Source organism: Oncorhynchus mykiss, chromosome 22 (genome assembly GCF_013265735.2).
Source record: "Oncorhynchus mykiss isolate Arlee chromosome 22, USDA_OmykA_1.1, whole genome shotgun sequence".
In the NCBI taxonomy this organism is placed as follows: domain Eukaryota; kingdom Metazoa; phylum Chordata; class Actinopteri; order Salmoniformes; family Salmonidae; genus Oncorhynchus; species Oncorhynchus mykiss.
The window spans coordinates 10,526,373-10,551,764 of record NC_048586.1 but is presented as its reverse complement, the minus strand read 5'-3'; the positions used below and the strand labels follow the sequence as shown (position 1 = coordinate 10,551,764).

At 40.0% G+C, this 25,392-nt stretch overlaps 1 protein-coding gene across 2 annotated transcripts in view; it reads left to right on the top strand.

Annotated features, from left to right (window-relative positions):
• Positions 1-267: 267 nt before the first annotated feature.
• The window catches only part of LOC110501376 (tissue factor pathway inhibitor), a 48,948-nt gene continuing 23,823 nt past the window's right edge, over positions 268-25,392 (top strand). Inside the window, exon 1 of one of the 2 annotated variants that reach the window (XM_021578898.2) lies at positions 268-475. In XM_021578898.2, the coding sequence (XP_021434573.2) occupies positions 388-475 (88 nt within the window). In that variant the 5' untranslated portion in view covers positions 268-387. The remainder of the gene's footprint in view (positions 476-25,392) is intronic. The other variant, XM_021578899.2, reaches the window with a different exon arrangement.

Genomic DNA, 25,392 nt, shown 5'->3' with positions numbered 1-25,392 from the left:
TTTGCGTCGCACCAAACGGCGGGCGTCACAGTATGAATACAATTTATTCCTGTAAATGTTTTCCTAGCTATTTATATTACCTGACGTGTAGGTTAACATTCATACACAAATTCAACACCGCACTATCATCAATACAGTAGGAGTGAATAACAACAGTGATGATAATAATACCAGAAATTGAGTCATATATTTTAATTTCGAAAATATGAATATAAACAGTTTTAAGAATTTGTGTTCAGCTCACTATCAAGGTGAGTTCATATAGCCAATAGTCTATTATCAACCGGAAGTGCATGGGTGAACTGCTACTACCGTCAGTCTCTTGAAGAAAAGTTCATTAAGTTTTCACACCACAACTTTACTGTAGTCTACTCTCCGAACGCTGATATGGCTGCAATGAGTAGCTGGTTGATTTCATGCATTGTTTTAGTTCATTTCGCTTATTTGGGATCTTGTGATTCGGGCTCTGAAATAGGTAAGATACGTATTTTTACTTATTTATTAATCATTTTCTCCATTGTGTGCCCATGCAACGATCTACAGTTGTTTAGTTGTTTCAAGATATACGTTTTACAACATTTCTCCCGAATAGACTTCATGTGTCAAGAAGCCCGTGCGTAATTTGGATTTCGCAAATTCAATATCACCTGATTGCGCGTGATATCCCCACAATTGATAAACAGAAAACCTGAGTTATGCTACATTCACGTTTTAGTTCGGTTATGTTGTAGCAAATAATGTACCTTCATCATTGTTAATAGTTAATCATAAGGGTTATTGGGTTTGTGCACCGCATAGGCGGCGCGTGAGTTTGATAAAACATGCACCTGTAATAAAGCGTTCCTTGTATCGCATTTGCAGACTTGTCTAAAATAGCATACTATTTCTAATCTGATGAGTACTATGGATTAGATAGTTAATTATAATTTAGGCTAATAATATAACTCAGTCACTTGAAAGCATGGCTGAGCGCGTAGACTTTGGGCCTATGCTAGATAAATGTATTATTTCTATGCACGGGTAAAATGTTGCCTTTTATAAACACATTTCATGCAATTCTGCTACACTTTTTTAATCCGACAACATTTTATTTTAGCTTACTCTGCTGACACTGACAAACAGATCAATAAAAACGGCGTTATCTGATCCATATAATAGGCCCACGAGAAGGGGAGACACAAATACAATATGATGTTCATCTAACCTGGAGGAGGAAATTATTCTCTGAAAACAAACTGTCAAGTGGCACTGACCCAACAATGATCAAGAGTGAATATGTGCACTCACCAGGAATATGGCTGATGCTTTCTGCTGATGCCAATAACATAGGCTATATTGGTCACTCAATTAAGTTGAGCATTTTTCTTAAAACTAAAATACAGATTCGTCTTTACACATTTACAGCATAGTACTGTAACACCTGACTACAGCAACAAACTGTATTTCCAGAATTTACACTGCATTACTGGAAGCACGGTGGTTAGATTTATAGTGCAGGCATGTATTTGATTAAGGTATGTCAATAGCGATTTTGTAACTTGTATTTCACTGGCCTAAAGTACAATTACCGTATTTTGTAACAGTTTAATTAGAATACAATAATTTTTTATTTTCTATTACCATAATAAACGTTCAAGTTGCCCGCTTAACTTCAACAACATCCTCAGTAACGGTACCATAACATTCTTTCTGGCTATGACTGTGATATGTTCTTGTTTATCTTCTTTAGTTTAATGCTGTAAGTCACTCTGGATAAGAGCGTCTGCTAAATTACCAAAATGTAAATGTGAAAATTAGCACTTGCGTAGCACTCTGCTGGGTAGGTCTGATCATTTCGTTGCAGATTTGGATGAGGGCCTCTAGCGCAGGGGTGTCAAAGTCAAATGGACGGAGGGCCAAATAAAAAAATCAGCTACAAGACGAGGGCCGGACTGTTCGAATGTTCATTGAAAAATTTTTAAATGACGCATATAGTCTAGTGAACCTAATTGAACCTACTGAAAACCTAACAAATATATTACAATATGATCAGATAAATAAAGCAATATTTTCTTATGGCTCTGTCAGTAATCTTTAATTTTCAACAGACACAAAAGACAAATTTCCTTTATATAAATATCCCCATAACATGAACATTAAATGAAAGAAACCGGTATTCAAGGCACCATCAGTAGACTATATTTTCTATTTTAGCAAAAGTGGGCTAAATTTACTTCAAAGAAAAAACAATAATAGCAATTTTCTATCATCCACTCAACTGAAATATTTTTAAAATATAATTGGATTGAAATACAAAAAAATAAAGTGCAAAAATCTATTAATCAAAAACAACACTTTGTTTAAGGAGAAGTAACATGCAGTGAAAACAAATATTACATTTTAACTTTTAAACTTGAACTGAGTAAAAACTCTAAATATGTGATTGCACAGTAATGTTCACTTGTTTGAGGTTGAGGGTGATACTTGGTGGTGTCCCATCTTTTCCACAAGTTCATCAATGTTCGGGGTAAGGCTCTGAGCTGAAGAAATCCTCAGAATTGAGTGGAGGTGTTCAGCAGTAAGTCGACTTCTGTGTGATGTTTTGTTCAGGTTCATCAAAGAAAACAGTTGTTCACACAGGTATGTGCTGCCAAACATAGACAACGTTTGAGCAGCCTGGATGCGCAGCTGGGGCATTGTGCCGGGGAGGAAACGGGCGAACTCCGCAGCACCCACTGCCGCATATTTTGCCCTCAGTGCATCATTGCATTGGAGGTCAATCAACTCCATTTGGAGGTTTGGTGGTGAGCTTTCCACGTCAACAGCAAATGGGTTACCGAGCAGTTCCAACCTGCTTTTTTGTGCTTCAAAGTCAGCAAATCGGCGTCGAAAGTCAGCGGCAAGCATACCTATTTTATCAGCCAACTGTGTGCTCGGGAACGCACTGGTAGAGAGCTTCTCTTTCATGGTCTGGCAGCTGGGAAAGTGGCTCAAATTTTCTTTCCGCATCTGCGTCTCCCACAGAGTCAGTTTGGTTTTAAATGCCTTCACTGTACTGTACATATCAGAGATGACACGATCCCGACCCTGCAGCTGCAAGTTTATTGCATTCAGATGACTCGTAATGTCACACAGAAAAGCCATTTCACACAGAAACATTTCGTCTCGGAGTTGTGTTGTGTCTTTCCCTTTGCTGTCCAAGAACAGACAAATCTCCTCACGAAGCTCGAAACATCTTTGAAGCACCTTTCCCTGGCTTAGCCATCGCACCTCTGTGTGATAAGGCAAATCACCATGCTCCGTTTCTAACTCCGTCAGAAATGCCTTGAACTGGCTGTGATTCAAACCTTTGGCTCTGATAAAGTTAACTGTGCGCGTGATGATGCTCATTACATGCTCCATTTTCAAGGCTTTACCGCACAACGCTTCCTGGTGTATGATACAATGATAAGCTGTCAGCTCACCTGTCGCGTTTTCCTCTTGCATCTTTTCCCGTATCTTCGCCACCAGTCCGCTCCTGTGTCCACACATCGCAGGTGCTCCGTCGGTTGTCAAACCCACGAGTTTTTCCCAAGGCAGCTCCATCTCATTTACACATCTTGACACCTCTTCATACAAATCATGCCCCGTAGTTGTGCCATGCATAGGACGTAAAGCCAAAAACTCCTCTGTCACGCTTAGGTTGGAGTCCACTCCGCGGATGAAAATTGACAACTGGGCAATGTCAGAAATGTCGGTGCTCTCATCCACAGCCAAGGAATATGCAATAAAATCTTTTCCCTTTTTCACAAGCTGCTCTTTTAGATTGATGGACAACTGGTCTACTCTCTCGGCAATGGTGTTTCTGCTCAGACTCACATTTAAAAAGAGTTGCCTTTTTTCTGGGCAAACTTCGTCACAAACTTTAATCATGCAGTTTTTGATGAAATCCCCCTCCGTAAATGGCCGGGCTGATTTAGCGATCTCTTCTGCCAAAATAAAACTGGCCTTGACAGCAGCCTGGCCTTGTGATTTGGCTTTTTTGAACAGAGCCTGTCGAGATTTGAGGCCTCGTTTTAATTCCTCTGCCTTTTGTAGCCTTTGTTCCATGTCCATATTCTTGTTTTTGTCCGCGTGTTTCGTTTCATAATGTCGTCTCAGATTATACTCTTTCAGTACCGCCACACTTTCTCCACACAGAAGACACACAGGTTTTCCAGCTACCTTCGTGAACATATACTCCGACTCCCACCTTGTTTGAAACCCCCGGTTCTCAGTATCCACCTTCCGTTTTGCCATTTTTGATGGGTATCTGAAAGTTAATTTTACTGTGATGCTGACGACTGCTGTGCCAATAAATATTGAAATGAAGCAGCCTACTGCTCGGTGCGTCACCTTTGCATTGTGGGAAATGTAGTATTGGTGCGTGTAAAAGATCTGCGGGCTGCCGGCTTGCTGCGGGCCGGTTCTAATAATAAATCAAGATCATCCCAGGGGCCGTAAAAAACCTTCTTGCGGGCCGGATGTGGCCCGCGGGCCTTGACTCTGACATATGTGCTCTAGCGGGTCCTTTGTGGTGTTTGTTGGTTCTTGGCTGTTCACAGCTCTTGACATGCCTACCCACTGACTGCCTGGTGGCCCCCTGTATTGACTTGGAATGCTGAGAGTGGTGAAGACGGTTCGGAAGCTCTGGACTAAGGCTGGCTGGTTTGCTGCTGTGCGGTATCAGGAACAGGGTTGAGGCCAGGGTTTGCCGATCACCAGAACTAATTTACCCTTCATGATTCATTAGACCTACACTACGATCAGACCCGGCTGCAGAAAATGATCAGCTAGGTAGAAATCAGATTTTCAAAATTGTGGACGCTACTGTATAATGATATAAAATACAGGATATGCAACACATCTGCCACCAACAGGTTTCTGGTCAACAACCAATAAGCAAAGCTTACTGACAAATTACATCATGGTTTTCACTTTCAACACCGCAATCTGCACAGTTTGGTTGCTGGAATTATATTTTGGACAAACGTGCGCAGGTAGCCTACAGGAGAGTAACCTCATCAGCTTAAAAAATTGTGAATGGTTGTGTTTATGCCACATAAAAGGTAATACATTTTAAAAAGTGAAATTACAAATATTTAGGCTATTGAAGCATTATGGGTTCTAGGTGCTCAAGAAATAGCCACTCGGATTGGAGAGGAGGCAGAGCATGTGTTAAGCTTTCCTGAATAACTGGGCCTGCTGGGAACATATTTGGTCCACAGGCGGCAGGTGACACCTTAATTGGGGAGGTTGGGCTAATAGTAATGGCTGGAACGGAGTCAATGGAATGGTATCGAACACATCAAATACATATTTTCCATGTGTTTGATACCATTCATTTCACTCCATCCCAGCCATTATTATGCGCTGTCCTCCCCTCAGCAGCCTCCTGTGGTGTGGCCACATTATTGGGACAACTTGGGAGAATGATGATCCGCAACAGACAGTGCATCTCAGTATCAGCAATTAAAATACAGCGAGACTGGCCTGCTACTATGTCTTTCTTTACCTTGTAAACTGTCAAGAGTAGACATTCAACTGATCCAAATTTTAATTAAATATTCAAATCACAGGCCTTTGTTGCTGTTATTCTAATTACATTTTCAATGCCATGTTCACTGCAGTGTAGAGTAGAATTTTGGACTAATTTGAAACAATAATAAAATTATTTTTTGCAATGTGGTGTTGGAGGATAGTCTAGGTAGGATACTTGTATTGTCCATAAGCAACATCAATAGGGGAGTTTTTTTGAGCTGCATGTCTCATGTCTTCACTGTTCTTTCATTCGCAAAGACGTACCATGGCCTCTCCGCTTATATTGAAAATTGGTGCAGCTTTGGATGATTTTATGTGTGGTATAATTGCTAGTTAGCATATTGCAGATCTGGAAAAACGATCCATCCACCACTTTTCCATTATGAATGGTGGCTAAAGGGCAGGATAGACAGTTAGACTGGTAGACTGTATTGACTAGGCATAGTTAGCATGCGGAAAAACGTTGCGCATAAGCAGATAAGGAAATTTGTCTAGGATGGAAGAAATTATACAGTAAAACCTGCAAAATGGTGAATGTAAACCTGGGAAAAACACACTACTCTCCCTTGTGACCAATAAAAAAAAAACACACAACCCTCCCCAACGCAAAAAAATACACACAAAAGTTAGACAACCCTCAACTATTTTGGACCACCTGCCTCCAAAATGGGGGGGGGGGGGGGGGTCATTCAAAACTCTGCAGCTCAAGAGACATGTATTAAAAAGTTGTACGTCATTGAGGCATTTTTGTTGTTTGCATTGCTTTGCGTATCACCATATGTGTTTGAGATGATTTTACTGTAACACTGCATCCAAGTTTCTTGACATGGGCATTTCAATGAGCTGTCAGTCAAGGCAAGTTCATGAATATAAGCTCCCACTCAGCCTGTCTTTTCAAACTTCCTGATAGTTAGCCATAAGACCAAAATAACTCTCACATTTTTAGAATTTCTGTCCTCCAAAAATATTTTAGCCATATTTTAGCTATTTTACATGGGAATCAGAAAGACTAGTTCGGGACCTTAAATTTAACACTGTTCCAGTGTTTATACAAGTCCACATTTTCAATATGAATTTAACACTCAGTGTTGATTTAACACTGGAAAATGTGTTGTGTTCATTGAGCCCCTATAAGATTGGTCTTTAACAAGTTTGCCTGTTTGCATGCTCACCTTTTTATGGCACCTCACATTGTACAAGTTTGATAATCCATTTTTTATGATTTACACAAACGCACACATACAACAATTATTTGGCCTGTATATCACAACCATGACCTTAGAATATACAATATGCTTGAATGCTAATAAGCAGTGTTTGCTTTCTGCACTCTACAAAAATGGTTTGCTTATAGAAGAATGTTGTCATTTGCTAATTACATATCATTTGGGTGAATTAGAGGAAAAACAGTCATAGAGTATCGTAACCTTTTATAAATTCAACAGTAGTACCAACAGTGAAATGGATCCGCACTCTTAAAGGGATAATTGCCAAAATATCGCACTAAGCCTTTTTATCTACTTACCCACAGGGGCGGCAGGTAGCCTAGTGGTTTGAGTATTGGACTAGTAACGAAAACTGACTTGCCTAGTTAAATAGAGATAAAAACAGTCAGATGAACTCATTGAAACGACCTAACTTTTTTCATACTGGACACAACAACATAAGAATGATATCCATGAATTCATCTGACTCTGGGTAAGTAGACAAAATCTCACACAATCCCTTTAAGGCCCCTTCAATTGTCTGGTGCGGGCGAAAAGCATAAACAATCTCACTCTCATTAATTTGAGGGGAAATTTAATTAGCTGTTCACTCAGTGTTTGATGTGGTTCGTTATGCTAAAACCCCAGGCCATATGCAAAGGGGAATTCCATAGCAGTTTGACTTCAGTAACGTCTACTGTAACTCTGTTATAGTGTATTGTTGTAAGTTTGAGGTAGGCTACTGTTGCTAGATCACATATTTTTCCAGGAGATCTGTAAAAGAGCAACTTTTTGGGGTGGTTCTACCAGTGAAAATGTGTTAGGATTTCAACACTCAGTCAGTGTTCGGCCCCAATTTTCTATTTTTATGGGACAGCGTCCATTTCAATTGACCATAAATCTCACCTGCAGGCAATTTAAGCTGCAGCATGCTTCTTGGGTTTTGTCCGTAAGCCATCTGGTAAACATTTCAGACCTGCTTAACTCCACTCTTTAGAAAAAAGGGTTCCAAAAGGGCTCTTTTGCAGAGAGATAGGGTTCAACCAAAAACCATTTTGATCTGAAGAACCCTTTTTGGGAGACAAGGGTTCTTGTAAGGTAAAGGGTTCTACTTAGAACCTTTAACATCTTAAACTTTTTTGGAAGAAAGGGATATTTGATGATTCTTTGGAAGGCAAGAAGGATTCTACATAGGACCATATACAGTTGAAGTCGGAAGTTTACATACACTTAGGTTGGAGTCATTATTTTTCAACCACTCCACAGATTTCTTGTTAACAAACTATAGTTTAGGACATCAAACTTGGTGCATGACACAAGTAATTTTTCCAACAATTATTTACAGACAGATTATTTCACTTATAATTCACTGTATCACAATTCCAGTGGGTCAGAAGTTTACATACACTAAGTTGACTGTGCCTTTTAAACAGCTTGGAAAATTCCAGAAAATGTAATGGCTTTAGAAGCTCCTGATAGGCTAAGTGACATCATTTGAGTCAATTGGAGGTGTATCTGTGGATGTATTTCAAGGCCTACCTTCAAACTCAGTGCCTCATTGCTTGACATCAAGGGAAAATCAAAATAAATCAGCCAAGACCTGGTTGGTTCATCCTTGGGAGCAATTACCAAATGCCTGAAGGTACTACGTTCATCTGTACAAACAATAGTATGCAAGTATAAACACCATAGGACCACGCAGCCGTCATACCGCTCACGAAGAAGACGCGTGCTGTCTCCTAGAGATGAACGTACTTTGGTGCGAAAAGTGCAAATCAATCCCAGAACAACAGCAAAGGACCTTGTGAAGATGTTGGAGGAAACAGATACAAAAGTATCTATATCCACAGTAAAATGAGTCCTATATCAACATAACCTGAAAGGCCTCTCAGCAATATAGAAGCCACTGCTCCAAAACTACCATAAAAAAGCCAGGCTATGGTTTGCAACTGCACATGGGGACAAAGATCACACTTTTTGGGGAAATGTTCTCTGGTCTGATGAAACAAAAATAGAACTGTTTGGCGATAATGACCATCGTTATGTTTGGAGGAAAAAGGGGGAGGCCTGCAAGCCGAAGAACACCATCCCAACCGTGAAACATGGGGATGGCAGCATCATGTTGTGGGGTTGCTTTGCTGCAGGAGGGAATGGTGCACTTCATAAAATAGGTGGTATCATGAGGAGGGAAATTATGTGGATATATTGAAGCAACACCTCAAGACATCCGTCAGGAAGTTAAAGCTTGGTTGCAAATTTGTCTTCCAAATGGACAGTGACCCCAAGCATACTTCCAAAGTTGCGGCAAAATGGCTTAAGGACAACAATGTCAAGGTATTGGAGTGGCCATCACAAAGCCCTGATCTCAATCCTATAGAACATTTGTGGGCAGAACTGAAAAAGCATGTGCTAGCAAGAAGGCCTACAAACCTGACTCAGTTACACCAGCTCTGTTAGGAGGAATGGGCCAAAATTCACCTAACTTATTGTGGGAAGCATGTGGAAGGCTACCCAAAACGTTTGGGCCAAGTTAAACAATTTAAAGGCAATGCTACCAAATACTAATTGAGTGTATGTAAACTTCTGACCCACTGGGAATGTGATGAAAGAAATAGAAGCTGAAATGTGTTATTCTCTCTACTATTATTCTGACATTTCACATTAAGTGGTGATCCTAACTGACGTAAAACAGGGAATTTTTACTAGGATTAAATGTCAGGAATTGTGAAAAACTGAGTTTTTAAATGTATTTGGCTAAGGTGTATGTAAACTTCTGATTTCAACTGTATAATTTTTCTGAGTATGCTCTATTGCAGGGAGATTTTCAGAATGTTTTGTTTTACTGTAATAGTGTTTTTGCGTGTACATTGATTGATTGATTAATTTTATGCTACAGAAAGATAAATAACATACCGTTTTTTTTTACTAATACAATCTGGTAGTAATTTGATTTATTGGAACCGTTACTGAGATGGTTGTTTCAGTTTAGATGAGTGAGAGAGTTTCAGTATTCAATATTTCTTACCCTTGCAGTCATTTTGAATGCAAGTTGCAGCTGAGAAACAAGTCAATTTTTGGGATATTCTAACTGGCTGGATTCCAATGGGAATTACACATCACTTTGCAAGCCAGCGTAATATGATTTGCAGGCCTGATGTGGCCTGTAAACCAGGAGTTTCCTATCACCACTGTGTTAGGGTGTAACTAGGCCCTCAAAGAAAGGCCTTATGAAGTATGTCTTGTCATAAATAATTCAATGCGAAGGCTAATAAGGTGGAACTGTTCATTGATGGTTCTAGGAAGAAGCTTTTAGATGATAAAATGGTTCTTGGTAGAAATCCACAGAGATCCATACCCAACACAAAAAAAGGGTTCCCCTAAGGGACAAACTGAAGAACCCTGTATGGTTCTACAGAGCACCTTTTTTTTCTAAGTGTGTACAGCAATCAATTTTCTGGCCTGCTGTCGATTGAAAATTGTACTTGTCTTCTCTGCCAGGCAGCTATGAAGGCAGCATATCTGCATCCTTCGCATACAAGCAACATGAACTGATCCAAACAGGGTTGTTATTGTCATGAATGTTTTACTAAAGCTGTTTTCAAAAATAGATTGGTGTTCGTAACGGCACATTGAAATATTAATGCAGCGGAACTTGGAGCTCTGTTTGTGCATGTGGTTATATCATGAAATCTGTTGACTTGGCTCAGTACATTGAACATTGAGGTAATTTTCCTCCTTGTATACATGAGACTGTTTCAGTACCCTCCCCCATGATTAAAAAAAAAACTTACTGTTGCAATCGCATTCTTGCAAGTAGTAAAAACTAAAAATCCCCTGCACATGTTCTCGCCATTTATAAGCATTCATAAAACCATTTCAAACTGGAATGAGATGGTTATTAACAGCAGGTGTCATGGTCATGATGAGTATATTATATTGCGGTGGATTGATTTTGTGGTGAATAATTTCAACAGTTAAGTAATATGCTTTTGCAACCAGAATGATACAAATTGAGAAGACATCAGAATAGTAAACCAGTAGAGTGAAAGAAGGGTCTAGGTCTTAAACACCAGCTCTGGTACTATACGGAAAGTGAAAACATTTTACAGCTAAATCAATTCCACCACAGATACTATACAGTGCATTCGGAAAGTATTCAGACCCCTTGACTTTTCCCACATTTTGTTACGTTACAACCTTATTCTAAAATTGATTAAATATTTTTTTTTCCTCAATCTACACACAATACCCCATAATGACAAAGCAAAAACAGGTTTGAATTTATTTTGGTGCAATTGTGTGTGTGTGTGTGTGTGTGTGTGTGTATTTATATATATACATACATACGTACGTACGTACGTACGTGTGTGTGTGTGTGTGTGTGTGTATATATATATATATATATATATATATATATATATATATATATATATATATATATATATATATATATATATATATATATATATATATACAGTGCCTTGCGAAAGTATTCGGCCCCCTTGACCTTTGCGACCTTTTGCCACATTTCAGGCTTCAAACATAAATATATAAAACTGTATTTTTTTGTGAAGAATCAACAACAAGTGGGACACAATCATGAAGTGGAACGACATTTATTGGATATTTCAAACTTTAACAAATCGAAAAATTGGGCGTGCAAAATTATTCAGCCCCTTTACTTTCAGTGCAGCAAACTCTCTCCAGAAGTTCAGTGAGGATCTCTGAATGATCCAATGTTGACCTAAATGACTAATTATGATAAATACAATCCACCTGTGTGTAATCAGGTCTCCGTATAAATGCACCTGCACTGTGATAGTCTCAGAGGTCCGTTAAAAGCGCAGAGAGCATCATGAAGAACAAGGAACACACCAGGCAGGTCCGTGATACTGTTGTGAAGAAGTTTAAAGCCGGATTTGGATACAAAAAGATTTCCCAAGCTTTAAACATCCCAAGGAGCACTGTGCAAGCGATAATATTGAAATGGAAGGAGTATCAGACCACTGCAAATCTACCAAGACCTGGCCGTCCCTCTAAACTTTCAGTTCATACAAGGAGAAGACTGATCAGAGATGCAGCCAAGAGGCCCATGATCACTCTGGATGAACTGCAGAGATCTACAGCTGAGGTGGGAGACTCTGTCCATAGGACAACAATCAGTCGTATATTGCACAAATCTGGCCTTTATGGAAGAGTGGCAAGAAGAAAGCCATTTCTTAAAGATATCCATAAAAAGTGTCGTTTAAAGTTTGCCACAAGCCACCTGTGAGACACACCAAACATGTGGAAGAAGGTGCTCTGGTCAGATGAAACCAAAATTGAACTTTTTGGCAACAATGCAAAACGTTATGTTTGGCGTAAAAGCAACACAGCTGAACACACCATCCCCACTGTCAAACATGGTGGTGGCAGCATCATGGTTTGGGCCTGCTTTTCTTCAGCAGGGACAGGGAAGATGGTTAAAATTGATGGGAAGATGGATGGAGCCAAATACAGGACCATTCTGGAAGAAAACCTGATGGAGTCTGCAAAAGACCTGAGACTGGGACGGAGATTTGTCTTCCAACAAGACAATGATCCAAAACATAAAGCAAAATCTACAATGGAATGGTTCAAAAATAAACATATCCAGGTGTTAGAATGGCCAAGTCAAAGTCCAGACCTGAATCCAATCGAGAATCTGTGGAAAGAACTGAAAACTGCTGTTCACAAATGCTCTCCATCCAACCTCACTAAGCTCGAGCTGTTTTGCAAGGAGGAATGGGAAAAAATTTCAGTCTCTCGATGTGCAAAACTGATAGAGACATACCCCAAGCGACTTACAGCTGTAATCGCAGCAAAAGGTGGCGCTACAAAGTATTAACTTAAGGGGGCTGAATAATTTTGCACGCCCAATTTTTCAGTTTTTGATTAGTTAAAAAAGTTTGAAATATCCAATAAATGTCGTTCCACTTCATGATTGTGTCCCACTTGTTGTTGATTCTTCACAAAAAAATACAGTTTTATATCTTTATGTTTGAAGCCTGAAATGTGGCAAAACGTCGCAAAGTTCAAGGGGGCCGAACACTTTCGCAAGGCACTGTATATATATATATATATATATATATATATATATAATCTCTGTAGCACTCCACCAATCAGGCCTTAATGGTAGAGTGGCCAGACGGAAGTCATGCCTCAGTAAAAGGCACATGACAGTCCGCTTGGAGTTTGCCAAAGGCACCTAAAGACTCTCAGACCATGAGAAACAAGATTCTCTGGTCTGATGAAACCAAGATTGAACTCCTTGACCTAAATAATAATGTCTGAATCAGTGTGCCCCTGGCTATCCATACATTTTAAAAACAATAAAATGGTGCCGTCTGGTTTGCACATTATAAGGAATTTTAAATTATGCTGAAGTATATTTTAGCAATTACCTTTAATTTTGATACTTAAGTATATTTTAAACCAAATATTTGTAGACTTTTACTCAAGTAGTATTTTACTGGATGACTTACACTTTTACTTTTACTACACTAACTTTCTATTAAGGAACTGTATCTTTGACTAACAGGTGTATATCTGTATTCCCAGTCATGTGAAATCCATAGATTAGAGCCTAATGAATTAATTTAAATTGACTGATTTCCTTATGTGAACTGTAACTCAGTAAAGTCTTTGAAATTGTTGCATGTTGCGTTTATATTTTTGTTATTTACTTTCACTTTCCGTCACTTCTATTCCCTCAGCCAGAGGAAACAAAAAGAGAAATATCCAGTGTAAAACATTGTCATACATATTCAGCTTTATCTTCATCAGAGCGACACAGATACTCAGCAAGACTTTTCCGTCGCTGCAGGTCTTCTCTTGAGAGTCAGTTCAATTGCACATATAAAGTTATTTTTCTCCACTTCCAGACAGGCTCTGCACTGCACAGGGACAAACAGTGGAGTATGTGAGACGCTTGACACAGCGTTGAAATGACAAATGTACAGTACTTGGCTGGAGCATCAGCCACAGGTTAATCCCTATGTCCTGTCCACTGTCAATTTACGATGCTATATCTGGAGTAGGGCTGGGCGGTATACCGTATTTTACTATATAGCGGTATTGATGCATGGACCGGTTTGGGTTTTTACTTTACCTTCTATACCAGTATTTGAATGTTTGGTTTGTTAAAATGTGATATGCCGTGTGTAACGTCCGTTTTTATAGTTTACATTTCTACTTGAGTTCTCTCTCTCTCTCTCCATGCCGCTTTCCTCACAGACCTTGCCCCGCCCCTTATCACTCAAAAGAGTGCATTTGTTGTTGCTTGACCACGAGACCATGTTCTGTCTACATGGTGTGACGGATCAATCAGAATTAATTAGGTAACATAGATCATTAAGGTGCTTTATTTGCATAATATGGTATGTGAGATACTTGTCATTAGAATGTATCCTTTTGGACTATAGTGTTGGCAGTTGCACTTTTCCCTCAGCTAGGGCTCAGTCACTTGGGGCCCAGAGAGGGGAGAGGTCAGGCTTGTCTTTCACATGTCCTTGGTGCTATGCAGAATATCAGAAAGGGAAGAGGACAGAATGGAACATTGTCTTCATATGTGAATGTGTCTTTACCTATTTGTAATCCATGTGAAGGGATGGCGTGATTAATGGGGAACCAATTACTTGTCTCCACAATGTCTGTGCGCCAGTCACTCCCTCCTTTTCCCATTGGGACATTGTATGTCGTCTCTGATCTTACACTTATCCTGGGATAGTGTATGACCTAGAGGCTCACTCCCCTCAGTGAGCTTGTCCAGGAGTGTGGTCAAAGAGGGAGTTTACTTGAGATGGGAGTATCTAGAGTTGATCATTGATATATGCCATTGGATGAGTTGGTGTTTTTGTACTATGAAGTACCAGGAAAGAGATTAGAACCTCGTCTGAGGGACCAAACTGAACGATAATTTATAGCGGATGTTATCTGGCTACGGGATACTCCTTTCTCAAGAAAAAGTATTTCTTTGTGAACAGTTCCTAGTATCTGTTGTTTGTCATGTAAGTTGAGAGGGGTGTATCTTGGCTATAAAAGATCTTTGTACTTTTCTGTTGGCACTTTTCAATGGTTCATTAGAGAGTGCATCATTGAAAGTCAAAAAGGCTATTGCAAAGCTTATTATTAAAAAATATGTAGTTTAACTCCTCATTTGGCAAAGCAGAAATATGCCACCACAATGGTCATTGCAGCACATGCAACAATGTTGATGACAACGATGTTTCCTCTTTGCTATAAATATTATACTATTTATGTTTCTTACATCTGAAAACCGGTATATTGTGTTTTCTAAACTAGTTTTAGATAAATCGTGTTAACCACTAATGCTAATTGCTAGTTAAATGGCTAGCTAGGTAGCTAATAAATCTACAGAGTCAGAGCAAACATAGCTAGCTAATAAAGCCTGATACCAGTGCTGTTGTAGGCCTAAATCATTGTTGTTTGTGCAACAGTATCTTCTAAGTCAAAGAGGAATTGGCAAAGCATGAACATGTTGGCTACACAGGCTGCATTCCAAACACAAAAGACACACCCTCTCCCGCGAAGCCCTCAAATTAAGTGGACACTTCTGATGATGTATCATGTCGTATGATGAGTTGACACTTGCAGGGCAAGGGGCGAGGGAAGAATTAATACATTTTAAATGGCCCGCCCTTGTCCGGAAATTTGTCAGTCGTTCATCCCACGGTTGTGTTTTCAGTCATGGAAGCACCGGTAGCTGTTGCACGTGCGCATGCTTTATATAAGCTACAGTCAATAATGATTTAATTTCATATATTGGCTATAAGACAACGCATCCGCAGATGTTGAATGCTAGCCATCTGACGATATCAGGTCAATTGAAAATTCCAATGTATAAGTGTGATGTGTGCGCTAGCTAATGTTTCCTAAAGCTAAATAAACAAAAACATCCTTTTACTATACGTGTTAGTACCGTCATGTGCATTAGTAGCAACATTTCAAAATGATTTACATTTGTTTTTACCTTCACTTGTATGTTCTTAGTGGATGTACAATCATTGTGAATTGAATTATGGGGTGTTTCAGAACTGGAGTGAACAGAATTGTACGCTTACAAATCAAATCAAATTTATTTATCACATACACATGGTTAGCAGATGTTAATGTGAGTGTAGCAAAACGCTTGTGCTTCTAGTTCCGGCAATGCAGTAATAACCAATGAGTAATCTAACCTAACAATTCCAAAACTACTACCTTACACTTGTGTGTGTATAAGGGGATAAAGAATATGTACATAAAGATATATGAATGAGTGATGGTACAGAGCGGCATAGGCAAGATGCAGTAGATGGTATCGAGTACAGTATCTACATATGAGTAATGTAGGGTATGTAAACAAAGTGGCATAGTTTAAAGTGGCTAGTGATACATGTATTACATAAAGATGCAGTAGATGAAATAGAGTACAGTATATACGTATACATATGAGATGAATTATGTAGGGTATGTAAACATTATATTAAGTAGCATTGTATCACTTAGCGTGTATGTGTAGCCACCCTAGGGTCACGCACAATCATAAAGCAAATTTAAAACATAAAATACTGTAAAACACTGTCAAAACTTTGAGAAATACAGTAATATGGTATTTTGGCCATATCTCCAAGCCCTACCTAATCTGGGGAAGCAATGCCTGCTCCTGGCCCATTCCTTCCATCAGCTTCTTACTAACTAGCTATCAAGCTATCCCTCACCCTCAATACAAAGTTGGTCAAGCAAAAAAAAAAGGTTGTATCTCATAAGGGCTTCCAATACTTTCCAGTATGTGATTAATAGCTTATAAAGTTCAATGCTGTCTTTCAAAATCATTAAGACATGGGTTTGTGTGTATTTTAGGAGTTAAACATTAACTGAACAAATGGCCAAATTGCACTTTCAATAGCAGTTGCCAGGAGTAACAGACTGTAAGGTGTCACTTAGAGCTCTGTGTTCAGCCATCTAATGCCCCCCTATGTGTCATTCCTCTTCCTATGAGTCAGTTCAGGCTGGTGCATGTCTGAGTTGATACTGATATATTAGTACTTGTACTGAATCTTTTGGGGGGAGTGTATGTAGGCTATTTGAGTCTGTTAGAGCTGATCAGGATTTCACTGAGCATCTGTTAGCGGATAGGATTATGTTCTTCCTGGCTGACTTACAAATGATTGCTGAAGTCGAATGCTTTATAGGGATGTGTGTCAGAAATCCATGGTATTTACATGATACTGGCTCCACGAGAGATGTGGCTTGAGTTACTGGAAGACTTGGAAACAAAAAGAGCAATGACCAAGCTGCTTTTAAGATGTGTATGTTTTTCTAGATCTACCTGATCTCCCACTGCACATTACTGACCAGTTTACATACTGCCCTCAAGCCTTTTCCAATACACATACACTTTATTAAAAATAAATAATTGTGACATTCATGAAAATGACTTGCCTAATTAGGCCTATAGATTTTTGGCAACATCTTCACATTTTTCTGTAGTTAAAATGTCACCCTGTATAGAATAACAAGCCACGCTGTGAGAAGTTAACTCTCATGAAAACAGCAGATCCAGGTCAAGTGTTCTTCTGATGCAGGGATAGAGAGAGATCTGTTCAGACACATGCCTTTGAGGTATCCATGATACAATCAGCCTGACATTCTGCTAAGTGTATAGCCTGCAATACGTTTGAGATAAACGATCTGAACTCTCACGTAACGTGGTAGGGAAAGTCATAGCAAGATGTTGCGCAATGATATACTAAGTGCTCATACAGAACAACTGATATCGGAGAGTGTACAAAAGGTGTGGAAAAGAGGCCTGGTCGAACTAAGTCGGAACTTGCCTTTCACAAGAGATCTGAACAGAGTGAGCAATACTGGCTATTTGTTGTCCTCTATGTAACGTGCTTTTAATTTGTTTCCTTATGGGGTGGGAGTGGTAGATGTCCAATGATGTACTCTGTATTAGGGCAAGGGTAAGAAGTGATAAAAGCCCAAAGCAGCTGTTTGATCTCATAATGAAATCATTTCGGGGTAACAATTAAGTACCTTACTTACTCTGACGGTCAAAAAGGAACAAAAATAGCAATTTCTCAAACAATAATTTTTCTTGGGCTGTCTGGGAGTTGTCTGAGTGTGGAAGAGAACTGCAAATTAGCTATTGTTGGCGGAGAGGTTTTGAACTAATATAACGCTTGGTGACGTCACCAGGCAAGCCAAAACTCCATCCTACCAAAACAGACTAAAATTTCAGGCGGTCTTTTCAAACGGTCTTACACAAAAAGGACATTATCGTAACTTACTTTGGCCAAGAAACACGAGCAATGGACATCTGTTCTCTGTGGAAATCTGTTCTTTGGTCTGGTTCCAACCGCTGTGTCTTTGTGAGAAGCAGAATAGGTGAATGGATGATCTCTGCAAGTTTGGTTCCCACCGTGAAGCATGGAGGATGTGTGATGGTGTGGGGTCCTTTGCTGGTGACACTGTCTGGGAATGATTTAAAATTCAAGGCACACTTAACCAGCATGGCTACCACAGCATACGCCATCCCATCTGGTTTGCACCTAGTGGGACTATCATTTGTATTTCAACAGGACAATGACCCAACACACCTCCAGGCTGTGTAAGGGCTATTTGACCAAGAAGGAGAGTGATGGAGTGCTGCATCAGATGAACTGGGCTCCACAATCACCCAACCTCAACCCATTTGAGATGGTTTGGGATGAGTTGGACCGCAGAGTGAAGGAAAAGCAGCCAGTAAGTGCTCAGCATATGTGGGAACTCCTTCAAGACTGTTGGAAAAGCATTCCAGGTGAAGCTGATTGAGAGAATGCCAAGAGTGTACAAAGCGTCATCAAGGCAAAGGGTGGCTACTTTGAAGAATCTAAAATATTAAACATTTTTTGATTAGTTTATCACTTTTTTGGGTTGCTTCATGATTCCATATGTGTTATTTCATAATTGTATTTTCTTCACTATTATTCTACAATGTAGAAAATAGTAAAACATATAGAAAAACCCTTGAATAGGTAGGTGTGTCCAAACTTTTAAATATATATAACGCACAGAAAAATAAGGTTTTTGACTGCACTGGGCCTTTAAAGGATTTGCATTAAGAGGAGCTCTTTGAGTTCAACATTTATGTTAGTGACTTGGCATAGTCAACCTTTAGTTTCAGTCTGTTTCATAGGTCGTATAACTTATCCTGCTTTTATGCTTTTTTTTCATCCCTCTCTCACTTTAGTAACAATGGAAGGCCTGGCCACTTGATAGTGGCTCTGGTTTGAAAGCTTCTCTCCTGATGCCAGAACCCATTTGGAACCTACACCTTTAGCCCTTCTGGTCACACTTACTGCTCTTTTGTGTCCCTCATTGCGTTTGTCTCTCCACCATCGCCCCCAGTAGTCCAAATGTGTTGATGAAGGAAACCATAGTCACAGAGAAGAAATTTACATCTATTGCTAGATTGTCTAGTTATTGGAGAATAGTCTAATCGGAAAAAACATATTGTAGGTCATGATGAGGGTTTTCTGTTTCTTCAAAACAGAAAAGGAATCTGAATCTACCCTGAAAAAAATACACTTTTCACCTGCTTAAGCATATCTTTCAATATTTAGCAACTGAAAGGGATGAGTAGTGGGTGAGGAATGTGCAGGGAAAGGGCATGCTATATTGTCATATTGGATTCTGCTAATCACCTCTGTGGGGACCTCAGTAACAGTAATTAGACTGACATTGTGATGGAGCGCAGAGGTACTCTTAAAGGTGTGGGTGTGTGGGTGCGTGTGTTTGCCATATTTTTTATATGGGAGCACGAAAAGGATGGAAGTACTTTAAATAATAATGACAATTCCATTTTGGTGTTCTGAAGCTGGGCAAATCGTACTCATTGTGGAATTCTGTTCAGTTTCACAATGCGTATGTGTTATTATAGAAAAACAAGTATGTGCTCTAATCTTGGCGTTGTGTCGTGTTAATCCATCTAAGGAATAGTATTGAATGCAGTTCTGAGTTCCAAAACAGTTCAGTTCACTGCTAACAAGATACTTTTAGTCATGTAGTGTATATGGACACCTGCTCGTCGAACATCTCATTCCAAAATAGAAGGCATTACAGTTGCGTAGGCACTATCTTTGAAACTATAGGCTATTTTGCAAAACTCAACACACTAACCACAAATACTTCAACCAAACCAGCAAAACATTATACATCTCGTGCAAAAGCAAACAATTCTTGCAAACAACAAAACTCTTCACTCTTTAAAAAAATCAAAAATAGTGAACATAACACACTATCAATACAAATAAGGGGAAAAAGTTATATATTTTGTTTCTCAAAATGTTGTAACACTCTTCAAACAACAAAAGCGCAGTAGAAGAAAACAAAAACATTTGTGCTAGAAAGAAAAGAACAGAAAACATTTAGACTACATCTCGCCTTTGTGGGTCTGACCGTAAGACTTCATCCACATCACATGCGATGTTGTCTTGAGCTAGGCAGCGTGGAAAGTATGGCCTGGAGTGCCGTATCCAGGCCTGGCATGACCCCTGATTGATGTCTCCACAAGCCTACTCTATTGCCTGTGGAAGGGGTATGCGTTGGTGGGGTTGGCGATCATACACCTTCCAACACCATGCAGAGAAGAATTTGTCAATAGGATTCAAGAATGGAGAGTATGGGGGGAGATTCAGTGCTATGAAAAGTGGGTGACCTGTAAACCAATTGCGGACCACAGCAGCCCGGTGTAAACTAACATTGTCCCAGATGATAACGTACCTGGGCTGCTCTGGCCCCTGGTCATTAGGGATTAGTCTGTTGTCCAGAAATGTGTGCAGTGTTGTATGGGCCTAGGATTGCATGATGGTGAAGGACTCTGTTTTGACTAATAGCCGCACACATTTTTATCTTGCCACCATCTTGTCCCGGGACGTTGATGACAGCACGGTGTCCGATGATATTTCTGCCGCAGCCCCTTGTTTTTGCAAGGTTGAAACCTGCCTCGTCCACATATATTAGCTCATGATGCACTGCATCTGCTTCTAGCTCCATGACTCTCTGAAAGAGACAAGACAACAATGTAGCACAGTACGAAAAGACAGGGATCAGTCAATATGAATGTAGCACCATACACTTCCAGATCCAGTAGCAATGATAGGATAGTATAGCTTACCTGCACATATTCATATCTCGGTTGTTTTACACGGTCTGAGTTTCTTTCGAAAGGGAAACTACAGCTGCTTCATCCTAATTCTATTGTGTTTCAGTAGACGAGACAGTGCAGAGAGACTCACTCTGTTGACGTTTTGGAATATGGTGTTATCTGCCATTATGTGGTCCTGCACTTCTCTGAGTCTGCAGTTATTTTCAATGAACATATTTACAATGTGGGTCTCCTGCTCTGGGGTGAACAGTCAACCTCTTTCACCAGATACTGGTTTTCTTGCAGATCTGTAAAAATATTTGAATGGTTTGAGTGATAGATTCTTCTCATTATTAAAGTACAGTACATATTACTGTACCAGTAAGACTTCAGGACTTATAGTTACTTACCGGTTCTCATTTTGTAACATCTGGATGATACCTGCAACAGTATAGCTGCTCAGATTTGGTTGAACCCGTTGCACAGCCTCCCTCATGCTCATCCCATGGTTGTCAAAATGGTCAACCACAGTCACTCTGATTTCATCAGTTATTGTGTTCCTGACTCCCCTTCCTCTTCCCCGTCCTTTCCTTCTCCCATGTCCTACTTCACCTCTTCCTTCTCCTCCTCCTCTTACTTCTTTCTTCACTTCTTCACTTCCTCGTCCTCCTCTAGTTCTCACCCCTCTGTCTTTAGTTTTCACTCTCTGTCCAGTATTGGCCTCCATTGTTGTCCAAACCAAATGTTTACCTGTGGCCTATTTATAGTGCTCAAGCTCTGATTTGTAAGTGAACTCATTATCTAAAAGTGTTTTTACATGTGTCAATATGGAAAGGCAATTGGCGAAATAGTGTAGCAATGTAGAGACCAATGTTTACAGTTTTGCTAGAAGTGTGTAATTATTTTGCAAACTGAGTGTAAAGCAGTGAGTTGTTTTTACAGTTTTGCAAAAAGTGTGTTATAAAACATTGGAACATTGCTGTGGGGACTTGCTTCCATTCAGCCTCGAGCATTAGTTTTGAGAGTGCACATATTTGTTCAAGACGGCTATCAATCGAAAAAGTAGAGCAGTCTTTTCAATCACAAAACATCTTCTCATATAAACCCTCAGCATTTAATGCTGGAGTCTGCATTGGCAGATTTAGCAAAACCACACGCCCAGAAAAGTTTGAGAGAGACATCCGCACGAGCTCAGCCATCCACACAAAGAGACACGTGCCATTATTATTATTTTCACGCCGTGAGACATTTTACAACATGACGTCACAATCACAACACAATCAGAACGATTGGGATCTATTTCACACTGGAAAGATTTTTACATGACACAGGCCAGTCAATTTCTTCCACACCGATCTCGACAAACCATTTCTGTATGGACCTCGATTTGCGCAGGGGGTATTGTCATGCAGAAACAGGAAAGGGCCTTCTCCAAACTGTTGCCACAAAGTTGGAAGCACAGAGTCGTCTAGAATGTCATTGTATGCTGTAGTGTTGAGATTTCCCTTCACTGGAACTAAGGGGCCAAGCCAAACCATGAAAAACAGCCCCAGACCATTAATCTTCCTCCACCAAACTTTACAGTTGGCACTATGTATTCGGGCAGGTAGCGTTCTTCTGGCATCCGCCAAACAACGATTCGTCCATTGGATGGCGAAGTGTGATTCATCACTCCAGAGAACGCGTTTCCACTGCTCCAGAGTCCAATGGCGGCGAACTTTACCCCACTCCAGCCGACGCTTGGCATTGCGCTTGGTGATCTGAGGCTTGTGTGCTGCTGCTCTGCCAAAGAAACCCATTTCATGAAGCTCCTGACGAACAGTTATTGTGCTGACGTTGCTTCCAGAGGCAGTTTGGAACTCGGTAGTGAGTGTTGCAACTGGGAACAGATGATTTTTACACGCTACACGATTCAGTACTTGGTGGTACCGGTTGTGTGGCCTACCACATCGCGGTTGGTACTCCTAGCCATTTCCACTTCACAATAACAGCACTTACAGTTGACCAGGGCAGCTCTATCAAGGCAGAAGTTTGACAAACTAACTTGTTGGAAAGGTGGTTTACTATGACGTTGCCACATTGAAAGTCATTGAGCTCTTCAGTAAGGCCATTCTACTGCCAATGTTTGTCAATAGAGATTACATGGCTGTGTGCTCGATTTTTATACACCTGTCAGCAACGGGTGTGGCTGAAATAACCGAATCCACTAATTTGAAGGGGTGTCCACGTACCTTTTGTGTATATACAGTTGAAGTCGGAAGTTTGCATACACCTTAGCCAAATACATTTAAACTCAGTTTTTCACAATTCCTGACATTTAATCCAAGTAAAAATTCCCTGTCTTAGGTCAGTTAGGATCACCACTTTATTTTAAGAATGTGAAATGTCAGAATAATAGTAGAGTGATTTATTTCAGCTTTTATTTCGTTCATCACATTCCCAGTTGGTCAGAAGATTACCTACACTCAATTAGTATTTGGTAGCATTGCCTATAAATTGTTTAACTTGGGTCAAACATTTTGGGTAGCCTTCCACAAGCTTCCCACAATAAGTTGGGTGAATTTTGGCCCATTCTTCCTGACAGAGCTGGTGTAACTGAGTCAGGTTTGTCAGGCCTCCTTGCTAGCACACGCTTTTTCAGTTCTGCCCACAAATTTTCGATAGGATTGAGGTCAGTTTGTGATGGCCACTTCAATACCATGACTTTTTTGTCCTTAAGCCATTTTGCCACAACTTTGGATGTATGCTTGGGGTCACTGTCCATTTGGAAGACCCATTTGCGACCAAGCTTTAACTTCCTGACTGATGTCTTGAGATGTTGCTTCAATATATCCACATCGTTTTCCTGTCTCGTGATGCCATCAATTTTGTGAAGTGCACCAGTCCCTCCTGCAGCAAAGCACCCCCACAACATGATGCTGCCAATCTCGTGCTTCACGGTTGGGATGGTGTTCTTCGGCTTGCAAGCATCCCCCTTTTTCCTCCAAACATAACGATGGTCATTATGGCCAGACAGTTATTTTTTTGTTTCATCAGACCAGAGGATATTTCTCCATAAAGTACGATCTTTGTCCCCATGTGCAGTTGCAAACCGTAGTTGCAAACCGTAGTTTTTTTGATGGCGGTTTTGGAGCAGTGGCTTCTTCCTTGCTGAGCGGCCTTTCAGGTTATGTCGACATAGGACTCGTTTTACTGTGGATATAGACACTTTTGTAACTGTCTCCTCCAGCATTTCCCATGATATCAAGCAAAGAGGCACAGAGTTTGAAGGTAGGCCTTGAAATACATCCACAGGTACACCTCCATTTGACTCAAATTATGTCAGTTAGCCTATCAGAAGCTTCTAAAGCCATGACATAATTTTCTGGAATTTTCCAATCTGTTTAAAGGCACAGTCAATTTAGTGTATGTAAAGTTCTGACCCACTGGAATTGTCTTACAGTGAATTATAAGTGAAATAATCTGTCTGTAAACAATTGTTGGAAAACTTACTTGTCATGCGCAAAGTAGATGTCCTAACTGACTTGCCAAAACTATAGTTTGTTAAGAAGAAATTTGTGGAGTTGTTGAAAAATGGGTTTTAATGACTCCAACCTAAGTGTATGTAAACTTCCGACTTCAGCTGTATATTGAATGTGGAGTCCCTTTTTTCTCATTTGTATTGTTTGAATGTTGATGACCTGCATTGCAGAAAATAAGTACATATTGATTTTACCATTTAATCAAGAGCGCACTTACAGTGTGGATCGGTCTAAGGGTGACATCAGACAAAGCTCTTTTTGGTTTCCTATCTATTCCATCGGTTCTACAGTCAAATCACATCCTCTTCAAGGATGGACTCGTTGGTTTGGCAGAAACCATTTTCGCATGGATACTGGATAGTGAATTGTGTCTTTGAAACGCTCAGATATTTCAGGTGCATCTGACTTGTTAGCTTTGTACTTCAGATATCGCAGTCCAAAATCAGCACTATAACCTCATAGTAACCTCAAGTATACATTGGTTTACTTTAGAGACCGTAGCTGCACTTTTGGCTTGCTCTTTTACTTCAGGTGTCGCTTGTACACTTGTTTCAGCTTCTTGTAACTTTTTCTTGTTGTAACTCAGGCTAAATAGCTGTGTCTATTTAGCACCTTTTTCTTAAGTTGTTTAAATTCAAAGGGTTTAATGTGTAGTAATAAAGAGGGTTTAAATCATTTAAGGGATGTCCTTGGATGTGCTAGCATAAAACTACTGTTACAATGTAGAGGTCCCACGATAGTCCCTCTCAGACTCACTTGGCAGATGGGAGACCTTTTTGAACAAACAAACACAAACAAGTACAAAGAGGTGATTACTCTGCTGATTGCTCAAGGTCTCCTGTGTGCATACAGTATACGAGCTTTGTGTTCTCTTGTTTTGTGAAAACACAACTATAATCCCCATGACGATACCACCATGAAACCAATAATGATTTTCCCCACACACATATTCCAATTAAATAGTGTTATGAAAGGA